Source organism: Patiria miniata, unplaced genomic scaffold (assembly GCF_015706575.1).
Source record: "Patiria miniata isolate m_02_andy unplaced genomic scaffold, ASM1570657v1 HiC_scaffold_18, whole genome shotgun sequence".
In the NCBI taxonomy this organism is placed as follows: Eukaryota; Metazoa; Echinodermata; class Asteroidea; order Valvatida; family Asterinidae; genus Patiria; species Patiria miniata.
Genome location: NW_024037056.1, coordinates 17560577 through 17588566, shown reverse-complemented (window position 1 = coordinate 17588566; position 27990 = coordinate 17560577). Strand labels below are relative to the sequence as shown.

The window sequence follows — 27990 nt, the reverse complement described above, 5'->3', positions numbered from 1 at the left end:
AATAATGTTTTCACAGTATTTTATTCCTCTCCACTATGTTACAATAAGTTTACAGTTCACATTTAATATTTCAACAAAACATCTTCACGCAATTTTCTGACATTTCAAACAAAACATTAACTGTATGATTCTGGCACGAACTGAACTCCGAATCCACGAATGCAGGTGGGTGCTTTTAACAACACAATACGGACCAGTAACAATGCTGATGCTTATACTTTGATGTGATTTTCTTTCACCTAATACATGGCCTTAAAAGTACAAATTAATAATTAAAACAAGAAAAACAAATACATCCGGGACCTGCATTGGTTGTGTGTCCAATCTTAAACATGCTTACAGTTGAACAACTCAGACTGGGATACCTGACTAGCCACAATATTAATTAATCTTATTTATCAGCCACCATTTTCCAAGTGAATCATCTGAACTATTTTCCCAGTATAAAATGGCAAGTTGGAACAATTCTGGAAGATCAATAACTTTAAACTTATGACCAAAAATATATATTTCTTTGCATTTCGTTTTAATTATGCACATGGGAATAATCACAGATTTTAATTTACATGTACATGACATTCCCACTGTTAATACTAAAGCTTTTTCTGCAATTTTAAATGCTAAATGCTTTTAACAGGAAGAAATTTCACTTAATTGACTTAAAATCAAAGACCACACTTTTCAGCAGTTTAGTGAATTGATTCATAGATAGAGAATCAAGGGGAAAAAAGTAAAGTATTTCAGAACTGACGGCAATTAACAAACAAGTGTTTGCAAATGTTCAAGTAAAATATGATTTGAAATTAACTTGACATGTAAATAAATAAACTCAGACTTCTAATTACGGGGAAGCATCTCAAAACTCCACACTTCACACACAGTGCGTACGTTTCAATACGTTTCTCAATGTGTTAACTTCGAGTTCAAAGCCTGGTTCCCAAAGTTAACACATTATGTACAAAGTCTAAACAATGTTCTCAAACAGGAACTTTTCGTTCCAGGCTGTTCCAAGTAGGAACATTTTGTTCCCAATGTGTTAACTTCAAGTTCAAAGCCTGGTTCCCAAAGTTAACACATTATGTACAAAGTCAAAACAATGTTCCCAAACAGGAACTTTTTGTTCCAGGCTGTTCCAAGTAGGAACATTTTGTTCCGATAGAATCATGCAAAATGTTGTAAGCAGAGTTTTGACGCACTCCCTAAGATAACAGTTTTTTATATTCACATTATAACAGTAATATAGTATACAATATAGTTTGCATATGTGCCCTGATAGCTAGTGCATATTATTTTGTGTGAGAGAATAATATATTCCACTTCATTGAATATAAAACAAGATCATGTTATAGCACAGAACTGAATCTTAAACATTGAATCAATAATATGAGCACTTTTTTTTATAACTTCCTGAGTGCAAACACAAAGTACAATTTTTAATGTCACGAATTAATGCTTGAAATATACACCGTTAATATTTCTTTAAAACGTAATCGATTCAGAAATGCTCCTCAATGTTGTAACACAATGCTGATAATAGTTTAAATTAACAAGTATTAATGCTATAGCTGTAGCACAACTATGAATAGTGATGATTATGATGTACAAAATAAAATAGCAGAATGACAAATTTTGAAAGCCACAACACAACAACAACTGTTCAAAAACTCCAACTCAAAGGAACAGTGTGGAAAATAAGAAACAACAAAATAATAATAATAATAATGTCTAAACATTTTCAATATGCTTTGGTCTCAGTGCTTTCAAGGTAAGGTGGCATATAATTAGATTTTCAAATGAAGCATGAATCTAGAATGACGCATCAAGTGAATGTACATGCACATATACACACTGAAATCGAAAAACAACTGCTTTTTAAGATCGCTGCGCTGGCCGCGGCATTAAATGCATTACGCGGTGATTACAGGAAAATCACAGCAATGCGCGGTTTTCACAATACACAGTAGTTGGAATTGGTGTCTTCCTAATGAAATCATGGCCTGGAATTGCTTGTCTGTCAAACACAATACACTATACACACCGATACTTCCTCCATCGTGAACACAATTACACAAAAGAACAGTCCTGTTACATGACATTTGTTTTTAGAAAGACTCAATTTGTTTCCACAGTACAAACATACTTGTTCCATCGTTGTGGGGACCGCACGATGAGTGATAGTTATTGTGGGGACCGAAGACGCTGTGAGGACAGCAGAAAGTCCTCACATCTCGTCCCGAACTCCCCAACAATAATAAAAACACTGATCCCTCATGGTCACCGTCAATAAAGTTATCAAGTCTACAACTTTGAGCACACACATACATCCTGTGCAAAACATGAACTTTTTAAATTTATATAAGGCACGTGCATCTGAATGAGACTTGTTTTAACACAGAAAAACAAAACAAAACATACCGATCAATTTTAATAAGCTCCGCCCCGTGGTATTACTGACCAATCACAGCCGTGATGCAGTACGCGGGGGGCCTAATGGATCGTTCCATTCTGCTCCAAGTTAAAAAGCAATCTCAAAAATGCAAAATGTGATTAGACCAGAGCTTCAACTCACATATAATATGAGTAGGTACAACCAAATTAATGGACGGTGCGTAAGGGCAAAATCTCAACAAATGTACACAGATAACGACGGTATTTTTTTTCTTTAAGTGCATAATATGTTACATGGACGGCCTGATGCACAATTAAACAATTATATTGTACCTTTAAATGCTGTGAGTACTAACTAATGTTAAAATAACATTTTTAAATCAACCATTTCATAATATTTACACTATGTTCATTAAAATAGTTTGCTTATTGAATACATTGTACACAGTGCAGCTTTCTGTTGATATTTAAACACGTGAAAGCTAACAATTGGGTCCCTGGCTTTTATGAAAACAATGTAAGAAAAATGTTGAGGGTACTATCCACCCTAATGCCTTCTAAAGATTGTAAAATTATGCCAAGTTTTGCAGATTAACTTTTTTTCAATGTCGCATACTCTCACTCGATCCTGACATGCTAGTTAAACCATACATTCAAGTAATCATAAACATATTTTGTACAAACAATTACGAAATGATGAAAATTCAGCTCCGGACATTTTCAGCTTCATGGCTTTTCCAAGTGTATGATGTTGGTCACTTTCAGCCAAAAGAACAAAATTATGAAAACATTTTTCCTTAAAACTATTTAAATGAATATATATATATATGTTATAAGTTGTGTATTATGTACATGAAAATGCAAAAACATTTAACAGTAATAATTCAATGGCTCGCTGAAATACACCAGCTACATTCATTATGACATTGTAACATTGAGTGCATGAATACATTCATGAATACAGTGCAAACATTTCACTATTTCCACGGATATAGATCTCTATTTGAAAGTGCGACCGCAAACGTGATTTGTTCTGCAACATGCTTTTACTTTACATCTCTTTAATATTCTTTGGCCTTCTGTCACAACCAAATTGTTAAGCAAAGAGTGCTGTAATGCATAAACATCTTTTACAAATTTCGTTTTGTTTTTCTGCTAAGTGTAACAATGTCATAATTTATGTAGTAGCCGTCGCGATGCCGTTTTCAGCGGGCTTCTGGGCGGATGCACATCGCGAGGTTGGCCGCGGCCGCGAGTGACTCTTTCGAGGCGATTTGGGTGGGGTGGGCGTGTACGTGCGTGGGGTGGACCTGTCCGAGTCACCATTCTGCAGAGGCTGGTCCTCCTCTGACTTGATGCCAGAATCCATCTCCTTGCCGGAGTCCACCCTCCGAGCTGGGGAATCATCTGAATCGTCTCCGTTGATGTTCTGAGCCGGTTCCTGATCCTCTGCTTGATTCTCGTTTTCATCGGTCGCTAGGGGAGCCTCATCTTCATTTGGGTTCTCTGGTGGAGATTCATTGTCATTGAAGTCCTTTGGATCATTGGACTCTCCATTCTCATTTTCATCAGTCATCATCGTAGGAGCAGCCTCATCTTCGTTTTGTTTCTCTGGCGGTTCAGTGTCTTTGGTGCTGTCAGGAGCAGTAGACTCCTGATCCTCATTTTTATTGGCCGTTGTCAAAGAAGCATCATCATTTTTGTTTGGGTTCTCCGAAGAAGGTTCACCATCTTTGGTATCCCTGAGATCATTGGACTCTCCATTCTTGGTTTCACCAGTCATCAAAGGGGCAACCTTACCTTCCTTTTGATTCTCTAAAAGAGATTCATTGTCTTTGGTATCCTTTGGATCATTGGGCTCTTGATTCTTCTTGTCATCGGTCATCATGGAAGAAGTAACCTCATCTTGATTTTGGTTCCCTTGAGGAGGTTCAGTGTCTTTAGTGTTCTCAGGATCAAAAGGCTCTTGATTCTTATTTTCATCAGTTGTCATTGCTGAAGGCTCCTCAACTTCATTTGGATTCTCTGGAGGAGATTCACTTTCCTTGATACTATCAGGATCAATGGATTGTTGATTCTCATTTTCATCTTTGTTACGATTCTCTGGTGGACTCTCATTATCAATATCCTGTGGATCATGATGTTTCTCCCCTTCGATTGGCTCTTCAAATGTCTGTGGCTTCTCTTCTGAATTCTCATTTTTGTTCCCTGCTTCTAGCATCTCAGACTCTTGACTATTACTGTTGGCATTTGGAGCAGGTTCCTGATCTGGCTCAGGCTTGTCAGATTTCTCTTCTATTGGCTCCTGAAATAACTGATGCTTCTCCTCTGAACTACTCTCTTTTTCTTTCTCTGCTTCTATCTCTAAATCTGTAGCGATGTTGTTGGTGTTTTGAGCCTGTCCCTGATCTTGCTTGGTTTCGTTAGGTTTTTCCTCTTCTTTTGGATCCTCAGGTGACTGTTTTTCGTCTTCAGAAATGAGCTCATTTTGTTTTCCTGGTTCTTGTTTCTCAGCATCTTCATTTATTCCTTGCCCAGCATCCTCCTTATCTCTGTGAGGTTCATCCTCACAATGACTCCCTGGTCCTTCTGCCTTGTCAGCAGCTCCTTGCTCTTTGGATGAATCTTCTTCCTTAAACTGATGGTCATCATCTGCAACGTGTTCCTCGGGCTGAGGAGTATCATCTGCATCAGCTGGGTGATTGTCATCATAAGCCCCGCCTGTTTCAGCATCCACTTCATCTGCTGCAACATCTTTGTTGTCAACACTGGCAGCAGCGTCATTCTCCTTGACCGCAGAATTATCGCCTCCATCTTTATCAGCATTTTCCTCTATCTTATCTCCATCATCTGTCTTGTTATCCTCTTCACTCTTCTTGTCTGCATCCTTGACAGCTGCCTCTTCAGAGTTGATCCTTACGGAAGATGATTTTGAGCCATTGTTAGGCTCATCGATGGAGTTCGCCGGGGTAGGTGGACCCGGACTCGGGGATTGTCGGGGTGGGGTAGTAGCTAAGGGTGGAGAGCCCGGGGGTGGGGAAGTCAGGAGTGGGGAAGTAAGGGGTGGGGAAGTCCGGGGTGGAGATTTCAGGCGTGGCGGGGAGGTCGGTGACAGTGAAGTCTGGGGTTGTGGGGATTGAGCTGGGGAAATCTGGGCTGGGGAAGTATGGGCTGGGGCAGTTTCCAATGGAGGAGTGGGGGGTGGAGTCGCACGAGAAGGGGGCTGGGTTATCTGAGAAGTGGGAGGGGTCTGTGAAGCCGTTGGGCTCCCATTTGGGAGGGGCATCTCGGGGGACTGTACAGGGCTTGAAACTGGCAGAGGAGGGGACTGGCCTGTCTTGTCAGAGTTATTAAGCAGCTGTAAGAACAGAAGAAAAAAAAAGAAAAAATTAAATTGCATAAATTTGTTTAATAGCACTTTAAAAAACGTGTTTGTGAAGAAAAACGAAGCTTTGAAAATGAAACAATTTTCACATCAAAACAAGCGAATATGTAACAATTATGAATGAAATGAAATACAGAACTTTTGTTAAAAAAGCAGACAAAGCGAACGTCAGCAAAATGTTAACAGAACGGGTAGAATGAAGGCCTACGACCCGGAGAAAAAGACTGAAATTAAAAAAAACAAAGACAGAAATAACCTATTAGCACAAACCATGGATGCCAACTCCAACCGTGAAAAAATTCAATTTTGCTGGAACATTATTTTCAAGGTGTTCAAAAATAAAAATGCTAAAAATAAAACTGGATTGATGATTTGATAATCTCGGCGACTGAAGATTGCTTAATTTTTGAAGAATCGTTCTCTTGCAAATGTCAAAGGTATGTAATTTGTTCTCCATCCCCCCACCAACTGAACCAGCGTACTGAATTTGCAAGTGATCAAATACCAGTATCTATTTGAATGAACTGCTTTAGATATAGCAGGAAAAGAAGTTGGCATCTTAGGAGAAATGTCTTCAAGACGATCCCCCCCCCCCATATTTTTTGTCAGTGAAGAAGTGAAAACAGGAAGAATGATTTTTTTCAGGTAAGCGCTCATGTACAATGAGTTAATTACATTGTAGACAGACAACACACAATGAAACAAACAGACAGACAACACACAATGAAACAAACAAACAGACATTACAATGCATGCAGTTAGTGTGTCATTTGTGAAGTGTGTACGCTTATTCTTTGAAAAACTCTTTGGAAGTTAAAAGCCCATTCTCCATTCATACAGAAAAAATATTTTTCTCAAGGAAATCCACAGTGAAAGGTTTTATAAAAGCTTCTTTGTAGACTTGATCATTAAATATATTGACCCCAAAAATATTCCTTCTGTTTCACAGAAAAAAACAGTAAACTTGGAAAGAATTTGTTAGTGGCAAAAATAAATAAAATAGAATAAACAGATTCTTAATTTACATTTTCCTGTAAAAAACAAAAAAGTATTTGGTTTTGGTTTTTGCATTTTTTTTAAACCCAGCTTAAATTTGAGAATATTTTCATCGGATTTAAGTTTTTAAAATTTAAAAAAAATAAAAGAAAAATTTGTAATTTTTTTGCCCGTTTTTGAGGGGTTTTTTTAGGTGGGGGTTGGGGGAATTAAAGAGAAAAATTGTTAGATTTTTTTTTTCAATTGGCTGATTTTCATTCCCCCGACACAATGAATCAAAACAACTGAAGTATGCTACACATTCATAATACATTTTATCCTCATCAATAAGTACATGTAGCACCATTTACAGAGATTTCAATCCAGCCCCTTGATTTTAGAAAGGGTTAAAAATAACTCTCTAAAACATCTTTTCGGATGCATTAAGAGATTGAGAGGCAGGGGAGGAAGCACTTAAGGAGGAAGTAGCAGATCTTCCACAAAAAAAAGATTAAACAAAAAGAGAGAGAAAAAAAAAAGAAGCTTTTAACAGAAGATTACTGCACTATAACTACAGAAGACTGTGCAGCATTCTACAAATGCATGCGCATGCACGAGACAGATATTGTTAGTGAGTGTATTAGTCACTCTATGATTTAGCCAAAAACGGAAAGAAAAAAAATAAGTGTTAATTAGGCAAAATCTGTGAATTTTCCAATTTTTTTTCTCCATTTTTTTTCTTTGAACTCACCCTCATCAGTCAAAAAGGCAACAGGCTGTGGTGGATGACAATGTGGGAGTGGAATAGGGAAAGGGATACAAAGCAAAATGCATGCAGTTAACAACAATTGTACTTAATTTCGTTGTGTAATAAACCACTGAACTAATGTAAGTCATGAAGTTTGTGGTAGCATGATGTACGCTTATAATGTCCTCAACGGTAAGAACGAGAGTTTGGGGCGACCAATGGGAGAGACATACAGATTGCTGTCGACGCCCCCCTGACACTCACGCAGGGGTACCCACAGGGTGTGGCTGTCATAGGGCTCTCAAAAGTGGTACAAAAATTGCCCACCCTTTGTTCTCGCATAACACACTGCTACACAAGCTACCAGTACATTAATGTGTACCACAAACTTTATGACTGGTTGGCTGAAAGTCCACCATGCAAACCTAAATCTTACTGTGACTCGGTGTCTTATTTCTCGGTGTCTTCATGCCAAAATGCAAACAAATAATTGTGCTCGGTGCTACTTTCTTAATCCTTTGTTTTCCCCACATGCAAACTCATTTAAAGTTGTACTGTACAAGACTTGTACGGAAGACTTAGCAACAAACTGGCACTGATTTCTGTTTTGGTCATTTTGCAAGAAATTAAAAAGTCAGTCACAAAATAAAAGTTGAAAAAAGTAAAGCAATAAAAAGATTAATTGATAATAAAGTACATATACCCCAGAGAAATTTCAGAAAACCTACTACATGTATATGCCTGTAATACCGGTAGCTACTGGAGACTCCCGTTTAAATTTCAAAACATATCAAGAAATTCAAGAGCTACATGTACCTGTATAACATGTAAACAAGAGAGGACTACCATGTATGTGCTACAGGTAGCACCTAGCCAAATACATTGGCTCTATACCTTAACTCTTATACCATAGCCTACACAATTGATATAATCTGCTATCTTCTCTGCATATTCACAAAGCTGAATTCTGTTTCAAAAGTTGAATTGAATCGTAGGCCGTGTCCATGCCCTATACTTGATACAAATGTTACCATTTGGCCCCTATTAAACATGTTCATGTTCTTGTATATTGATCAGCCTGTGTTGCCTTATTTTTAATTTGTCCCTCAAAATCTTTTCAGCTATCACGCAAAGCTTTTGCAAATCAAATTTTCAGCCAACTTCAGATGCAGGCAACTTATCGTTACCATTACTTTTGTTTGTTTTTGCCAGCGCTTTTCCCTTAAGCTGCTTACAGTTTCTTTCATTAAATTTGACGTTGCATACACCGTACCGTACGTCAATCACGAACGTCCTGCAGTAAAAAGACGACCGTAGACTTCTGCCACTTTCGCATTTGCAAATGGATGCTATTCCCAAGTGGCTACCTTGGGCAGTGAACATTTCTCATTCTCTTGTAAAGCTTTTATAGTTTGGTTTTTTTTTAGTTTTAGTATGGAGAAGACTTTAACTTCACATCTATGCTCAATGTGCTTCCTGCTTGCCACTAAGGAGGCAGCTTTCAGCCGGAGCTAAATTCTCTCATCCCCCCCCCAAAAAAAAAGGAAAATCAAAGACAGTCAGAATTAAAGGCAAACTGCAACATTATTTCTAGTACATACATTGTCCGCAATGCCAATTGATGGATTTTGGGGCTGTACATTTTCAAATAATTTAGTATGCGATAAGTCAAACGTGGATTCGATGGAATAGTAGAATACATTCCAAATGCCGCCGATCAAGTTTCCATGTTTTCAGTCAAAATTGCCTGTTTCAGTCGTACATTGCATCAGCCAATCAGGAACAGTGAGCGCGCAACCTGTTTAAAATTGGCATGCGCTGAATTGAGAATTAAACTGATCACAATCTGTGTACGCCTGTCAAAAATTGGCAAGGACCTTAAAAGAAACAAGAACATACGGCCTAAATGTAAATGTGTCAATATAATTTTTCAAGGCAGCTGAACAGCTGATATGCACAATAACATCACAAGACATTTTCCTCAACTTCTCAAGACATCCACATTGTCTTGGGAAATATTTGGCATATTTGGCACAGCCTTACGGTAGTTGATTTCAACTTTAAACTTTGTCTTTCTTTCTCACTGTGAAATATGTATTCTCCTATCGTTCCATGAACCCACGATAGTTTGAACATCAACCGTCTTTATTACGAAATGCAGCGGCTTTGAATTAATGTCCTTATTCAATTATGAACAAATTGGAAATTAAATCACAGGCAAGTTTCAATCAAATTCGAAATCAAAAAAGAAAAACCTTAAAATTATAGTGCCGGAACATTTTGCCTGATGAGAACGCCCATATTTTGCCTGATGAGAACGCCTAATAGGAACGCATACTCTGATCTCTGGACAGCAGGTGTTATTTGTGGACCTTTGATTGCAACCCTTAATTGACACTCACATTTTGCAGCTTTTTTGCAGACATTTTCTTGGAACTCTCGCCAAAATACTGTTCAGCATTCATAATCTGAATAATCTTTGCATGTCCAAACAACTTGTTTTTAGTTCTTTTGCATTTAAATATATGAAAGCAATTCTCCCAAAAATTGAGATTGTGAAGAAATTTTCCACTAAACATGTTTTGTATTTCTTGCTTCAAATGTTTAATATTTTCTATCAAACATGTATTTCTATCATGCCTCCATCCACTTTAATGATTTCAATATTTCCTTCTAACTACCATGCCTTCTAACAGTTTATTATCTTGCATTTGATGACATAACTTTTACTCAAGTTACTAAACAGAAAAAAAATTCTTTTCATGTCAAACCTTCTTTATATTTTGGACAAACTTAGACTTAAATATTTGTGTAAACCTTAAGGTTTTAACCACAAATTCTGGAAAATTGTAACTGAATTGTTTAAAAATATTTTAACCTCCTAGCAAGACAGTTGAACTTGTCAGTGTTATGTTTTACTTTTCCAAACCTATGTGTACATAAATAACCTATGAACTATGACCTGCCCTGTCCTGACCTACGTACCTAGTCCTCTCCACTGCTAGCCTAGACTGCTTCCCCTGCCCTGAAATTGCTGCCCTTAACTCACTTGCTCAGCATCCTTTGGTTGAGATGGTGTTGCCTCGCGAGGTGGTGGAGTGGGTTCAAGAGGTGGCGTTGCCTCGCGAGGAGGAGGTGTTGGATCCAGAGGTGGTGTTGCCTCGCGAGGTGGTGGCGTTGGTTCCAAAGGTGGCGTGGCCTCACGAGGAGGAGGTGTTGGATCCAGAGGTGGTGTTGCCTCGCGGGGTGGTGGCGTTGGTTCGAGTGGCGGTGTCGCCTCCCGAGGTGGTGGTGTAGGCTCAAGTTGTGGTGTCACCTCGCGAGGTGGTGTTGCCTCACGAGGTGGTGGTGTTGGATCCAGAGGCGGCGTCGCCTCGCGTGGTGGTGGCGTCGGATCCAGCTGTGGCGTTGCCTCGCGAGGTGGTGTTGCCTCACGAGGTGGTGTGGCCTCACGAGGTGGCGGTGTTGGGTTCTGAGTTAGGAACTCATTGACCTCAGCTTCTTCTTCGTCAACCTCTTCAGCAGCAATTTGATCAACCGGAAGATCAACGGCAGTTTCATTGGTTTCTTCCACTTCGGCCGCCCTGGCTGTCTCTTTGCGCTGCTCAGATGCTTTGAAAACACTGTTTGGATCTGGAAGATAAACAAATTGACAGAAAAAATATAACTTAAAGGGTGCTTATGGTATTGCTTTATACGAATGTCTTTTTACAAAAGTACTTCACAAATTTTATCCCAGTTCATCAGGTCATGAGAAAAGTTTACTGCAATTTGCGATCAGAGCACTCTCTTGTCTTTACAAGTATCTATTAAAGTACATGTATAGCACGGTTTAAGAGAGGCAGCTGCTTAATGCCTCTCTCCACCCAGGAGTATAAATGGGTACCTGTGAGGGTAGAGACAAGATTGCACTGATCTTTACAATGTACCTGCTTCAGAAAACTGGTCTCATTGCCTAATGAACAGGGGTAATAATTGTGAAGCGCTTTAAGACCTCCAATGGTATTGGACCAGAGGGCTCCATAATGAAGAACACTGCACACCATGTTTTTCCTTTGAATAAATTTATACCTTCGTAGTCTAGCGATTCCTTGGTGTGATCTTCTTTCTCCCGGCTGCGTTTGACCATGGCTGGCTTGTGGTGGAACACCTCCTCAGCCTCCTTCTGATCGGCCGTCTTCTCAGCCTTGGGGCGTCGACTCTTGGGTTTCTGCTCAGACTGGGCGTTGGCAGCGGGCTTGGGCGGGGCTTGGGGTTTGCGGGGAGGGGCCTCCTGTTTAGGTGGGGGAGGCCTGGGCTCCCGTTGTTGGGTAGGTTTCTGGGTTTCTTTAGCTGGAGAGGGCTTGGCTTTTGGCGGAGGTCTTCTGGGGACTGGTGGAAGCACTCTGAAAATTAAGAGCGGGACAAAAAAGAAAATTTGTCTTAGAGAGAATGTAAAGAATGGCAGAAAAGGTGTTGACGAAACTGAGGGAAGGGCATAGTGTGCACAATCTTTGGCACACTCTCAACACACTGGTGAATTACATTCTGTACCGTCCAACATTTTTGTTTTTATAACACTTGTAAGTTATTATACAGTTTGGATTAAAGGAATAATTACATAAAAACCCAATACATGAACATGAGCATGTCTGGAATTAACATGTAGATGAACATGTTGACCAAAATAGACAGGTACATGTATTTTGTCACTATTTCCAACATGCTAATGACAATTTACCTTAGGTGTTTTTTATATAATGAATTGCAAGTTGTACCGGTGTTTCCCCCACATGGACACACAGTACATGTACCGTATAATGTTTGTGGACAACACATACATGTACATGATTGTATTGGTACTATGTACTTTTAAAAGAATAATACAAATAAATTCAATTCAATGAAACGGCAAAAATCTTGAAAAAATAAGAGGAAATGCTTTGAAAATCTGATTGACGTCATCATCTCATAAGAATGCTGAGTACATGGCCGGTACATGTACACCCTGCCCCCAACACCATTGTCCCCTGAGAAATAATTTGTAAACCAAACAAATAAATTAGCATCATCGGCCTTTCAGCCTTTCGTACTACGCTGCCCTGGGACTTATTTGCAGGAGATTTATTTATCATTTTTGAATGAAGGCCAGTCCCAGAACAATCATTCTCTTTCGTCTCCTTTCATACTTTTCTTCAATTACATCCCACAAAGCTGGAGATTGCGGTTTAAGAAGGCACGATTCCTGCAGGATTGCTTCAGGGATGATGGAAATGCAAAGCTTATTTTGGCCGTGAAAATCTCCAGTAGAGTGAAAGCTCATCGCCGCCCTGCCTCACCTTAATCATCAACATCATAATTAGTTTGGAAGATTTTCTGAAGATTTTCATACGATCGTGTACGTAATTTCCTTGGAATGGGCCACAAGGGCAGTGTATTTGATAATAGAGGACTCTCAGGATGATGCGGGAAGCTAGAGTTCTTTGCAATTGCCAGATGTTTGAAATCAAACTTTCACAAATAAAAATTGTCAACATCCATCACAAAAATAAATTTTCAAAATCCATCTTTACAAAAATACATTGATGGGCTCCCAATTAGTCAATGTTTTTGTTCATGGTGCAATTAATTGTCACATATAAGACATTACAAATTTATGTCATAAAACTCCGCAAGAAATGTCATTCAGGACTCCTTTTTTTTTTGCAAATTTTATGTCCTTTTTTTCTCTCCCAAGAAATACCGCAACATTTCCAAACATTTCAGTAAATTATCTCAAAAATTGATAAGGCTAATTTTTATAAGCACATGATTTTTTTCTCATACATATATTTTTGGACCATGCTTGATTTAGTCAATAACTACAGAAACAGAAGCCTCAATATAAAAAGGACGATGCCCCTCTCAAGTCAGTAATATTTTATACGGCGCTAATGACTGTCATTATAAACTGAGTGGCATCCCTGGCTCCATCATTAAGGAGCCCTCATTAAAGTAACGAGCAAAGTACCATTTTTGTCGGCTACCGACGGTACATGCATATCCTCTGGTTCATTCTTAATGGCTGCATGCATGACATCCAACAATTACGGCTTTAAAGCTTAAAAAAATTATACGACCAAATTAAACATTACACGTACTACTGGTATACACCGGTAGTAGCAGAGTGCATACAGAATATACAATGAGCTGCTTTTTCGCTCGCAAGAATATATGTAGACTTTTAAATCTATAAATTACCATCTGACTAATTACCAGTACATGTGCTCACTAAATGCCATTGCGAAAACAGGGACGTGGAAATGAACAGGCAAAGATGTTTTAATTTGCAATTTGTTCCCAAAGCCAACAGATGTTGCTACTAGAAATCATTGATGTTTCTTTCTCTGTAAAATAATTACAGTAAGCTGGAAAAAGTGCAGAAACATGTATTTAAGCATGATCGCAAGCAAAACAACTTCTTCCTAATTACTTCAACATGTGCATCACTGAATTTAATGAAAGAAGATGCTGTTGTTTTCTCAGAAGGATAAAGTACGTAGGCGTATCTAGATCTACAATGTATCATTTTTTGCTATTGGAAGCAAAACAACATCTTATTAATTCTGCATGTGGACTGATGGATTTCGCATTATCGTCTGTGATTATACAGGATCAAAAATAGGGCTAAACAAGACATTGCATAAATGCAAAGGGCACTTGAAATTTCAGACAAAAATGTGTCTGCAAGCTACCGATACATGTACACGTATTATTCATGGATACTGATTCAGAGCCTTTAAGGCCTTTTTCTTTGAGCAAAACAATTTCCAGCAGATTCAAAGTAAAGCTTTTCATCTAGGCAATAATATTGGATTTGGAAAGAAATCTGTCAATTTTTGTCCCTAGACAATTCTTCATATCAAATCATTGCAAAAACAAGATTTTTGTTTGAGATTTTCCTGTCATGAATAAAGCTTCTTTCCGCATCTTTTGACAATTTTGTAATCTCATTTTAAACAGGAGTTTATATTAAACACATCACACCGCACCGCAAATTTTAATATCAACTGAAGGGATAATCTAATATGAACATGTAACATAACTGGAAAAACAAGCGCTGTAAATGTGAAAGCAATCAAGGGAAAAACAGTGTGCATAATGCAAAACAAATTGCACTCAGGGAATGTAACATTGCAAAAAAAAATTCTTTCATTGTACATCGTCACTGATATATCCATAAGACCACGGAGTGCTCAGGCAGTTTGGGTTGGTATAAGAAGTCAGGGGAGGGGGAGGGCGATTTTGGGCGGTAAAAGGAATCTTGTTCTTGAACTTGAACAAACAATTTACGGTAGTTAACATCATTTGTCATGTAAACTTACAATCTTCAGCACTAACAATTATTACAGTTGTGTTTCCCCATGTTCTTCAACAACTTGGTTTTTATTTCTATTAATACATTTTCAACTTGTTTGTTTTATTCCAACCAAAAACCCTCTTGTTTTCTTTTTTGGACGTTTTCAAGCCTTTAAAAGAAAGTTTTTGTGTTGGGCACAAGCAGATCCACTTTGCGAGCAGACTGGCCCCCGTCCATACATTATCGATACTGATTGTGGGGTTGGAACCAGCCTACCCTGCGACCGCGGAGAACTAAACATGGGCCAAATTTTTCGGTCGATGTCTCTTTAAAAAGTGAATAATTTTTGTAGTGCTAGAAAAAATTTAGAAAAGGAATTTATTTTTGGCGATGAATTCGTGCAAATAGCACCAGGAATGCAACTTTAAATTTCCTTCTTTCCCACTTAAACTTGGCAAATTTTAACAGAGGAGATTCACTGTATTAGTAACACTTGAAGTTAAATGCACAGTGATATACATACCGTTTAGTCCTGGGAGATGTCTGTTGGAGGTTCTGTTTATCGTAGGCTCGTTTCTTGAACTTCTCGATGCCGGCCGCCACGTAGAATTGCTCATTCTCAAGCTCCGAGCCGTCCGTAACCAGTTTACCTGACACGTGATACAATCTAAGAGAAAAGGGCGGGAAAACATTCCTTACAAAAATGTCTTTACATTTCCATTCTTTTCTTGAAACTACTCAATGTTGTTGTGGTTTCTTTCACAAAATCTCATATTCACAAATGACATTTTTTGTGGGTTAATGTACATGTATCTTTCCGCCAAAAGAAATAAAACATTTGAACAGATAACAACTCCCTTTAAGGGCAAAAATAAAAAAATCTCAAAGATTCAGTTTTTTTTATAAAAATGAAACAACATACCGGTGCATGTACTTTTAAAAAAAAAATCTATTTGATAACATTCAAAGTTGAAAAAAAAAAATGCATATGTGACAAAGTTATTTGTAGATATTGACTACACTTATTCATTGCTCTACAATTCTGATTTTGTCCGAATAAAAAGAAATGTACTCTGTTAATTTTTGGCACAGTGTGTACATTTTTCGTTAGTGACTGAATTTGCCACTAGCTCAATATTGATTGTGCTGGGTCATTTTTTTCAATGCTGCTTTTTGAGTCGCACCTTATCTGTATTTAACACAAGATAAATATTTTTCTACTCAAAGGCGAAGACAAGTTTTCTGAATTTTTTTTTTTCAAAAACAAAATGTGTTCTTACTTTCTGACTGCCCCATTTGTAAGGGCGACTTTGTTGGTGATGTGGTCCAGTATATGGATCATGCTGAGTAATTGGTTTTTGTGTAGAAGCACTCGGACAGCTGGGCTGAGGTCCTCTCCATTCCGAAACACACTATTTGAAGAACAAGAAGAAAACTAGCTTTACATTCAAAATGTGGTTTAAAATTTATGGCAAGTATTTAAGGCAAAAATTTGCTTCTAAGAAATATTTTCTGCTTTTAATTCCATGAAATTGTGCCCTGTATGTGCTATCAGTTTTAGTTCTGCTTACCCCATCCATTAAGATACCGGTAATTGAGACCAATCGTGAGTTGCTCCCACTACAACAAATCCATCAATTAGTGAATACAATGTTGGCACTGAAGTATAATCTTGTGACCGCAATTAAAGTAATTATAGAGGCGGAACCACTCTCACACACTGCATGCACTTAGAGCTCCTCCAACCAACAATGTGTACATCTCAAAATGCACTTACAACTCAATTTTATGAACAGATGCGACATGAGCGCTTTAAAAACATCAGTACTTAATGGCTTTTAGTTGTGGTCATGTCTATAGTAACGATAGCATCATGCAGGCTTTTACAAACCAACGACAACCATAATTCTATTTAAAAAAAAACAAAAGATAGAGAAAAAAAAACAGACAAAGCTGATGATGTTCCTTTCAAAGGGTCATAAAGGCAGAAATGCCTACACATGTTCCGGTACATCATGTTAATTATACTCTTAGAAAGTTGAAAGTCAATGGGTATTTCAAAATTGTCTGATTTCTTTTAAAGAAAAGTTTGATTTCCATTAAAAAAGGAACATGTCCATTTTACATTCTGTCGTGTGAGCATATGCTAATTTATGCAAATTCATGCAAATTATGAAGAAGAAAAAATATCGACTGCAGAATTTAAACAACCGAAATTGACAAATTCCGAATTAAATATAAAAATATTTTTTAATATTGTGCCACGCCGTACACTTTAAGTCCGAAGCTAAATTCCCTTTCAGAAATGAAATTTGGTTAATTCTCTGCAAAAAGCACGCAATTTCATTAATTCTCTGCAAAAAGCATGCAATTGCATGTAGGATTATAAATAAAAGAAGATCCATTTTAATTCAAGCGATTCTACTGGCACTTACTGTACGACCTTGGGGCCTTCCTGCCTTTTGATGTATTTCGCCGAGACTCGGATATTGCTGTGGCCTACCGGCTGGATTCGCTGAAAACACAAACAAAATTGGGTCAACAACAATAACTAAGACGATTGCTCAAGCAAAAAGGTTTTAAAACAAAACTTGGCAATATTGGCCACCGTATCAAATAATTTAACCGTACTGATTCTAAAATTCCCTTTTTATTTTCAACTCAGGAAATTGTAATTTCCAACCATAAAACCTTGCAAAAACATTGATTCCCCTTTTATCGTACGCGTCATGTTGAGAATGTTCAGTGAAATGACTAAACAATTTATTTTTGCAAATAATTTGTGACAAAATTTACATAAAAACTGCACAAAGCTTTACATTATGCTTGAAACTAAAATAATACCAAAATTACATGATATTTTACTTCCGATGTTTTGAGTATCTTTTAGTGCGCACAGTATGGGATTTTGCTTACCAAAAAACTGAATTCTCTTTCAAAGGTTTTTTTTGTTAATTCCGTTTCGTTGGCTTTTTTTCCAGTGAAGCCGAAAGTCAGTGGCCCTGATATCTTTCTCCAAATCAAAAGTCATTAACTTGCTGAAAATCATTCAGATGCAGTCTAATAACAACCAACTAATAAACCTGGACTATTCATGTTGAGTAAAAATATTTCATATAGGGCATAATGTCATCAAAAACTCCCAAATACCTTGCAAACATGTATACATAATATGTACAAATGATATTACATTTCCATATTTGAAGCTTCAATTTCAAATAGGAAACAGTACTCTTAAAACATACCAATAAATACATGCATTTTAAACTGTGATTCCAATGATTGAATTGAGGTCTTTTATTCCCTGAATCTCCAAGAAAAACTATTTGCCAAGATATGTAAGAACGTTATCAAAATATGTAAGAATGTCATCAGAAGTTACCTTCGCAGCTCTTTGCCCGTTCGAGTTTTGGATACTCGGAAACATACCAGTATGTCCATTATGTTCCTCATCCATTGTGACTCGACAAAAATAGTCTCAATTTCAAAAATCAATTTCGATGAAACATTACATGAAGATTCCACAGCAGAAGTCAAATTAATTATCCACTCAGAAGAACGACAACAGTTGAAAATGTAAGACAACTTACATGTATCAAAGTTTACTTGTGGTTGGCAAAATGCAGTGCAGTTGACCATAAACCTTTATAATTGTCAACAGTTACTTCGAGCTATCAAACGAAATCCAAGTTATCAAGTGAAACTTCTCTTTTTCAGCAAATTTTGATGAAAGATGACGAGCATGTACACTGTATCCTGACAGGATCGAGCAGACGTTGAGCCTCCACAACACCTCAATGCATGGCCCGTCAAATACACAGACTGCTATGGCAACATATCCCAGGCAAAGTCAAACTGAAATAACTTCTGTTTGCTGCTGGCAAACTGACGCAAGTACCGCAGAGCTGTACACCGAAGAGGACTCCAGTAATTGGTGTTTTTACTTGGCGAGCAAAAGGATGCATCCAAAAACACATCGGATGCACATGCCCCGTCAGTTGTTTTTCAAGGGTTCTTTTTACACTCCACTAGACAGCCTTCTTGGACGTGTCTTGAAGATGTACTTGGGCAGAAGCGTCAGAGTCAAGCGACGGAGCGAAGAGGTTGGGACGATTATAAACGGCTGCTTTTTAACATCCTTTCCCGGCCCGTGCATCACCGTATGTCCCAACACAATCATCCTGCATGCTTGAGCCACAACAAAACATCCCAATTGGACAGATCTTGACAACAGAAGAACTCACCCATGACAATAATGGATCAATCCACAAAACCCCAATACTTCACTCACACCAATTTAAGGGGACTTCTCCATTTTCATTGAGAGAGGACGCATAACCATGTTCCTAGTCGATCATCAAATAAACATAGATCGTTACCATGGTGATATAGTTAATTTACTGCATCAGCTTTTAGCTGGACATGCGAGTCAAGTTTTAACGAGCTTGAATTTAAAACATTCATGCTTTTGTAAATATTTGTGCATACCCAGTAGAAAGGGGATCAGAAAGAGAGAAACCCAAAAATTTTCCCTTAAAAATAAAAACATCAACTTAAGGTTTTCTCCATGAACACAACTGTATGTGAACAAAATGTTGCCAGCACAAACACATGACTAGAATCAAATAATAATATTTAATGTACATGTAGCCTATTAACTACATGTATGGGTACGTGTACCGGTACCTTAATGTACAGCTGAGAATTTTTCAGGACATTTAGCCTAAAACGTAATCTCTTAATTTATGTTGTCTGTGCAATTTTTGCGTGCGTGCGTGTGAACAAAAACAATGAGTAAAATTTTTCTTCGCAACATTTTCCTGTAGACTAATTCAAACCACAGGACAAAATGTAGGCCCTACCGGTATTGTATTATTCTAAATATGAATTTTATTTTGGTAGTTTGAACAAATTTGTACATGATTCTGGTTGTTTTTTACACTTATTTGCCCGAATATTATTGACTTTTTATTTCACAGTTCACCCATTTAGAATGCAAGTATTTTTTACACTTGACTGCAAACATGTATGCACACACGTTTGAACTTAACAAGCTTACAAAATCTAAGATAAACAAGTTAGAAACCAACGTTTTTGTACCAGGTCTACAGCGCTTCCCCACCATAATGCGCTGCGATATCACATCAAGATACGACTTGAAAGAAACCCCCTGAAATCTAATTTAGTTCTCTTCCATCCCATCTGATGATGGGACGATGCACAGTTGCCATAGCAACCACATTGTTAAGTTGATTCGCTCGGCTTCATCAAGGCTGAGTCGTGGGCCTTCTTATTTTTTTTTCATTTTTTTTTTAACTTGTGCCAGAAATGAGACTGTTGGGAAATCATTGTGCACGTCACGGAGATATCGTCAGAAACAATGATAATCTGTGTACACTGTACGGTAGCCTACGCCATTAAAAACTCACAACTTACGTAGGCCTTGAAAATTTAAATTTCATTGGCAGAGTTACCCTTCCTGTAAATGTGTCCAGGTCTTGATCCGTTCTTTAAATTTTGGCCACTAGAAGCTGTACGGTATGTATGCACTAGCACACTTACAATAATTGTAACTACTCTGAAAAATTTGTATTTCGCCAAAATTGTTTGTATGAATTTTATAAAAATTAGGATGTGCGTCAGACTAATAATATCATGAATACATTTCTGGACATACACGTATGTAACTGTTTTTTTCAGAGTATGTACGTGTAACTAAGGATTAAATGCATGTTAACTGCAAAAAGACACATTGAGCTCTGAAAAAAAATCAATGCGGTAGACATGGTCCAAATACATGCTTTAAAATCTCTAGAACGAAGCCACGCATTATGAATAACGTCCCTGATCAAATGGCAGGCCTGTCTTATTTAAGACTTACTGACTCAATGGTTGCCATGGATATTAAAAGATTACCCAGCATACAGCAGCACTCCACTCATGCGCTACGTATGTATACACGTACATGACTTAATATGGATCTACATGGCCATAGGCCTACATGCATAGTATGAAAACAAAACTGTTTAACAATTTAGATATATATGAATAAAAGTCAAAGCATAATTTGTCAACACATAAAAAGCTTTAAAATGGCTTTGGACACTTTAATAATTAATAAAAATCAATTCTAGAACAAACATTGTATACCCCCTTTGTGGAATCTATTTCAAGAACATGTATTTATTTGTGAATTATTTCATTTTATAGCGAGTTTTTTTTTTACACTTTGATGTGTACAACTTGAAGTCCTAACAATTGCACATTTACATAGTTTCTTCATTATTTGAAACTCTACTAAATTTAAAATGTATTCCTATTTCAAAATGGAGTCTGTGCACAAGTGCACATACTGTTGGAAAAGCTTCAAGAAATTACTGATTCAGTTGTACTTTTGTACCGGTACACTAACAGTAAACCTTTTTTATTGGTCCCACTTTTCATGCAAACCACACATGTACACAGTTTCTAATGCCAAAGTTCAGTTAACATTTCAAAGAAAAAAAGTGGATGAAAAAAGAAAAATATGAGACAAATTTATAAATGAAAAAAATCTTCCAGATACAGAGATGCTGAGAAAATTATAAATGAAAAAAGTGCACGTGCGTCATTATCTGTTATCAATTTATTTACTCTTCTCAGCAATTTCTTTTCAATTTCGACAATGACTTTGTCAAAAGCCCTCCACAACAAAACCACATCTGTTTTGTTGGCATGGCAACAACAGCACTGACGAGTAGTCTGGTTCCGCTCACTGTTGTTCTAGTGCACACTATAGGCCTTTACATGTAGTGTTTTGGTAGAATGGAATTTTTTTAGGAAAGAAGCCAGAATCAGACTTTCAGGAGAACAAAGGAGAAAACTTTTGAGAAATTATAAAAAAAAAACCCAGTTATACAATGGAAACTCAGCGACTTCGGCATACAAGACGCTCATTTCCTATTGAGCTACAAAAGCAGTTTACAGTGTTATCGCTGGAGGAACTTAAAACAGCTCTGCTAATGTTACAAATCTGTATCCCTTGAAAGGGTGTTACAGCTTCTGTAAAAATAGCCACGTCATAAAAAAAGGTTGCATTCATGACTACTTCATGTACTTTTCCTTGAAAAGCCTTCAATATGTAGCAGTACATTGTACATGACCTGACAATTAGGCCGTTTGTTTAACAGTTCTTTATTTACAATGCCAAAAGAAATCTTCCAAAGTCCTAAATACAAACAACAGGGATAATCTTTTCAATCAATAGTTCAGAGGTGGTGCTGTCAGTGTAGAATCAATATTCCTATAACAACCACAAACACACGTCCATTGGGGGCTGCAGCACTCAGGAAATTGGTTTTCCGCTATTAAAAGCATTATCCCAAAGGCTGCCGTGCAGTGCAAACACAGCTGTAAATTGTAGTGTATCAACTTTTTCCACTTGTATAAAATTGAGAAACTTGCAAGAAGAAAAATCTAAAAATAAATAGTATGCACAATGAACTTCAGATCATACATGTACAATTTTTTTCAGGCTTGCTAGCATTTTCTTCCATTTTAATGATGTTGATAGTGACTGAGAAAAGTGTTGTTCTGGCTTGAACCTTTTTAAAGAATTTTCTTCTCAAATTGAACCACTAATTAATGATTTTTTGCTCTTATTTTACTGACGATTTTGATAAAGCTTCTTTCCCAAATACAGTCAGGTAGATTTTCAGCCATGACATCCCACAATGGTTCCACAAATGTTTACATGTGATGTTAATCTTCCGAACTTCATATTATGAATTTTACTGAACATCAAATTTTCTGAAAATGGCCTTATTTTGAAATGTTAATTTCCAAATAAACAATGCTTGTTTTCGTAACTTGTAATATTACACAAATGTACATTTTAAAACAGTAAACAAAAAACAAAAGCTAAAAGCCATTTCTGAAAAAAGTCATGAAGTCTTTTGCAAAATAGTTAAGCATTCACACCAATACAACGTAGTTTAAAAAACAAATCATAAAAATTGTAAAGAATTTCTACAGATGGACATTCACGTTAACCTCAAAACTAAGCTTTGAGAATCATAAAGACTTAATCAAATAATGTATCTCACTGCCAATTTGTGTCTAAATATAAGTAAAGTTTTGTTATTTACACTGTAACCAAGGAACGCATAATTACTAGCACTCTTGAAGGTCAACATCAAGCTCAATCTGTAGTCACCTGCCCATGTATCGTCCTTCACGCATCGGTGCGTTCCGCTGGCAAAAATGTGATCAGCACCTCAGAATTAGTCAAATTTTATTACTGGAGAGAAGTGCGGTTCAATCCTGTACAAATTGGCGTGAAGTGTTGACAACTTGTTTGAATTTTAAGCGTTTGTTCAGAATTTGGTTAGAACCAAACTAAACGAGCGTGTTTTTTCAAGAATTTAAATTGCCATTGATTTGGATTCAAAACCTTGATATTAAAAACCTTGAAATTCACCATGCCTCATTTGCAAGCTTTTTATGCACAGTATAACGGTACATGTATACGTGTACAATGTTCATGTATACGCAATGAATTTATCAAATGACGTGAAGACGTCCATTATCTGTACATCGATCTGCACATTAGTGCGCGACTGAGAACAATTGAAATTTCAGTTAATGACATCATTCCCTCTGTCAATGTGCGTTTACATTTTTTTCTCACAGCTGTGCACTATCCATGTACAATTGTAACGGTGCCATTAAAATATGAAGTAAAAAGTCATCCAAAAACCACCATTTTGATCTTTACAGTATACGGTACATAAATCTCGTACTTGGTTTGAATGCATGCATAGGAGGCCTTATGTGTGTACGTGTACATGTCAGCGAGTCATTTCTTCAACATCAGCTATTAGATGAATAATTGAAATTGATTCGTGCTTCAAACTATCCACTGACTGCAAAGGGCAAACAGGTCTTTATTTCCACGACTGTGACCTTGACGATGCTATTCCTATCTACACAATGAGATTGTCAATTAGATTGGATTTAAAATACAGAGAGGCAGGCATTTGCCTCCATCGAGTCCAGGAGGACCTTTTTGAAGTTCATGGTCAATTACTGCAAATATTATCCTTTGGTTAAAAAGGCATGTACCGGGTAGGAATGCTAGAAATTACCTGGAAACGAAGTGATTTAATGAGAAAAACCTTGCTCATTGTGAAGGGGCTGGTATCAAATACCCTGTGAAATTATTCCACAGTTTCATTCATAAGAAAAAAACAAATACGAATGAAAATTATGAAGGTTGATTAAAATGGTGACACTTTTCGTAATTTGACAATAATTCATTAAATACTGTGAATATTCACCCATCCACTGGGACAGGTACTGACACTTGACTGGCTGATTGAGAATAATGTCCCAAGAGCAGTCATTGAAGGATTATACATGAGAGGCTGCAATTCAAAACACAATGCAACTTACGAGACCTAAATATTGCATAGGCTGCCTCAACATGAATGTCTACTGAGCTTAAATACCGCTAGTTGTACATTGTACATGGGCTAGTTGTAATTACTGCTCCCTACATCATGCTACATGTACGAACTTCAGATTTTTTAGCAATTTTATTGCTTCATACAAAAAAACCCCTAAAATATAAAAAACCAAAACCCAAAAGATCCAACATGTTATTAATTATTAAGGATGATACACGTATACATAAAAGTAGCGACTTTGTAAATTTATTTTAAAAAAATAAAATTTACAGACAAAAAATTTCAACTTAAAACATCACAGGTGCCTAAGAAACATAGGCAGAATACCGTATTGCAAAACGAAAACCTTGGACAATGTCTGCCTGTCGACCTCCCATAATTCATTGCAGGTGATAACACAAGATTTGCACCGCCAATGGCAATTTTGCTCAAACTCAAAGTATTAAATTCATAACTAAATTCATTTCCAAATGTAAAATTTTGAAATTTTACTCAATCTTTCTGCTTCGTAATTTGTCACTCCGCAGAACTTTATATTTGTAATTTCTGCACAATGACAGATGTGCCCAACAAAATCCACTCTTGCACGCTTGGAGAGTTTATAGCCCTCAAGACATTTTACCAATATCACTCAAAGGACAAACTAATGCTATTTATTTACTGAACTGTGGTTAAGCTAATGTACCGGTATGTTTTTCACATGCTTCATGTCTTCGGGACTTGAATTTTGCCCAGGAATGGCAAAGGTCCTTTATCACACCATTGCACACAATTCAGTCCTTCATTCATAATACATGCTCAAGTATCAATTACATGCTTGAAGAAGACGAACATGCCACCAACAACACATCATTGCTTCCTGCAATTTATAGACATTAACTTCATGTACTTACTCTTTGTGTGGGCACCCTTCTTCTTCTGATGTCATTTGCACCACTTTTGCCATAGCTGTACAAACGTAAAATGAAAAAAAAAATCATGCATTACTTATGTTCTCATTAACACAATTATTTCCAGATTTAAATTTAAATCAAGTTGAACAAATCCTTCATATGTACTTGACAATGCATACAATTTACATGCTAATGTTCCTTAATTTTGGAAAAGAACAACCACGCATATTTCAGTTTAATTTAAAAATGAGATTTGTAATTACTTAGCCTTAGAGTAATCTAGCACATAAAAACAGCATGTTTACTGATGTAAACATAATTTCTGCATACATAACCACTTTTTTATATTTTGATTCAATAATGTATTGAATCCCAGTTAAAACGTCAAAGTTAAAAGATGTAGAATTTCGTTGCCTTATTTTGAGGTAATGTATCAGCATTGCTTCGTGTATATGTGTGCATACAATTTTGATGCATGTTCACGAGAATACACCAACATTTTATACAATACTGCACAGGCCACAGGTTCAAGTAGAAATACGAATGAATGATGACAACTTTCCATTAAGATCAACAAAATATGTAATAGTGCTCCCAATACGGTAGGACACAATGATCCATATGATTACAAGCATAATTGCATCTTCATATTCATAATTTGGCCAATTATCTTCAGTCTTGAGAACAAAATTTAGAAAACAAGCATAAGCGAACCGCTCAGTGCACACTGCGTACAGTCTCCTTCACAGCCACTGGATCTGGCACATGCACACGTTCATTACGCACAACGAACCACACACAATTCATGTACCGGTTCATGTAGGCAAGTTACTATATTGGATGGTCAGCAATTGCAGTCAGGAATTGCACTCATTACAATTGTGAACCACGGAACTGAGGGTACGCTTTTCCGTCTCATGGTGGACGACCATTTTGCTTAGTGGTTCGACCGCTTTTCTCACTACGACCTACAAGTACATGTAGTTATATTAAATCAAGCACCCTGCTCTATTTTTGTTTCATGCCGGTCCAAATTTGATTACCGATTTAGCACTAGAAAGAAGAATTTATTCCGAGTCTATTTTTACGTGACTCAATGCTGAGTATGAAAAAGTACATCTGGAGATTTCCAATTTCAACTAAAGTAGAAAGTCACAGAATTCTAAAATTTAATTACACATCGCAGAAATAGTTGCACTGGAATTTCACTCCACTAGCAGGACTAGAAATGAATGAGTTTCCTTTTTATTAACGAGCACTGAAAAGAAAAAAAAATTCCTTGTGTAAAATTTTTGAAAGAATCTAGAATTTTGACAACAGTGCTCAAGTGATCTATCACGTTTTGGGTCGCAATAACGCTATGGCCGGGCTGTAAAAAAAAATGGCAATACACGAACTACTTGCATCAGTCCTTCTGCTTGAGTGATTTGAGACGTGCGATTGCATCCACACGGTGCACGCCATCGCATGCTTAGTAAATGGTAAAAGCTTCCCGAGAAGTGCAAATAATCGCCACCTTAATCCCTCTGTATTGCATTCATTCACTTTCCTAGTGATCCTGATCCTGTTTAAAATTTGGTAACAATGTCAATGTTTTTCAGGACCTCGGACCGAAAACATTTTGAAAAATCGAAGATGGCTGATGAAATGAATGGCATTACTGCATTCTTTCTCTGATCTTGTACCGAGTCCAGATAATTTAATTTTCTGATCGTTGAACAAGTTGAACTGAAAAGAAGCCTAGGCCTATGCCTACTTTTCTCAAAAGAAAAAAAAGTGACCTTGTTTTCCCACTTCAAATTTAATCAATTCAATTCAAAATCTGCTTCACTGTTCACATTCATGCATCAAATTCCTGAAATCAACTTGGCCCCGCATGTGTCTTATTCCTCCATGCATGTACTCTCCAAGAATGTATTAAACACCTGTAGGATTTGAATCACACTGAAGAATGCGCCGGTGGTACAGCACCACGTTTGGCTTTGGACTACTCACTTCAAACCAACAAATCTTTCAGTTCCACTGAAGACATAAAATTTGTTGTTTTCCAGCAGGTCCAGCGAGTTGACGGAATGGCCTTGAGTCGGCGTGTAAAGTTTACGGATTGCACCAAAAGACGGTTTCTCTTTCGACGTCAAACTGTCTAGGAAAGATTCCAAAGTTCTGGTCTGTTTGAAGTTGACAATCACCCGCTTGGCGTTGTAAAACTTGTCCCCATTTTTGTACAGATGCACGCTCCGGGCCGGCGGGGCGACAGCCATTTTGTGAAGTTCGTCTTTCCCCGTCGTACTTCCAACTTTCCCCCGTTTGGGGTAGCGTAGCAATCTCGTTGAATTCAGCTGCAAATAACACAATCTGCAACCACTTTTAGACTTCCAATTTGTTTGAGCACTCAAGTATTTGTAAGCAGTGTCGCTTGCTTGGCTAGATCACATAGTTTTAATTATTTGTGCAAACTTATTAAGCTAAGTACGTAAGTGACGACAACTTGTGGAATATCAAAGTACGGTACGGTACGTGTTCGACATGTTTACTGCACAACACGCGGCATCAAAGAACTGTTTACGCGAGGGCGCTGTTGTTATTGTGCTTGTCGTCCGTAGTTACGGCATGAATAATTCATAAGCGCAAATGCTGGCGCAGCATGCAGCATACCTGCGATTTTCCGCACAAAAAAAGAGGCCGGGATTTAATTTTAAAAAAAAAAGAAAAGAAACACAGGAGCAAAACTACAGTTAAATAATAATATTAAAAAAAAACCTTTAGAAAGTTATTCATCCGGTTATATGCAATGACCAACGACGATTGCAACCGAACACTGACATGGGCGTCGTTGT

The 27990-nt window shown here is 37.4% G+C and overlaps 1 protein-coding gene across 4 annotated transcripts; it reads right to left on the bottom strand.

The window, feature by feature from the left end:
- Positions 1-2: 2 nt before the first annotated feature.
- Positions 3-27710, bottom strand: LOC119724964 (doublecortin domain-containing protein 2-like). 4 transcript variants are annotated; one of them, XM_038196307.1, is made up of 9 exons: positions 27149-27710; positions 25154-25208; positions 17250-17329; positions 16095-16226; positions 15338-15481; positions 11568-11881; positions 10546-11129; positions 7500-7524; positions 5611-5746 (listed from the first exon to the last, which is right to left on the bottom strand). In XM_038196307.1, exons 1-9 carry the CDS (start codon positions 27412-27414, stop codon positions 5739-5741), a joined length of 1608 nt encoding a protein of 535 aa, XP_038052235.1. In that variant the 5' UTR covers positions 27415-27710; the 3' UTR covers positions 5611-5738. The 4 variants fall into 4 exon arrangements, 3 of the variants coding, with proteins under 3 accessions (XP_038052233.1, XP_038052234.1, XP_038052235.1); XR_005270683.1 differs by lacking the exon at positions 5611-5746 and having other exon boundaries at positions 7494-7524; positions 10482-11129; XM_038196305.1 differs by lacking the exons at positions 11568-11881; positions 15338-15481; positions 16095-16226; ... (1 more) ...; positions 25154-25208; positions 27149-27710 and having other exon boundaries at positions 3-5746; positions 10546-10661.
- Between the last annotated feature and the right edge of the window lie 280 nt (positions 27711-27990).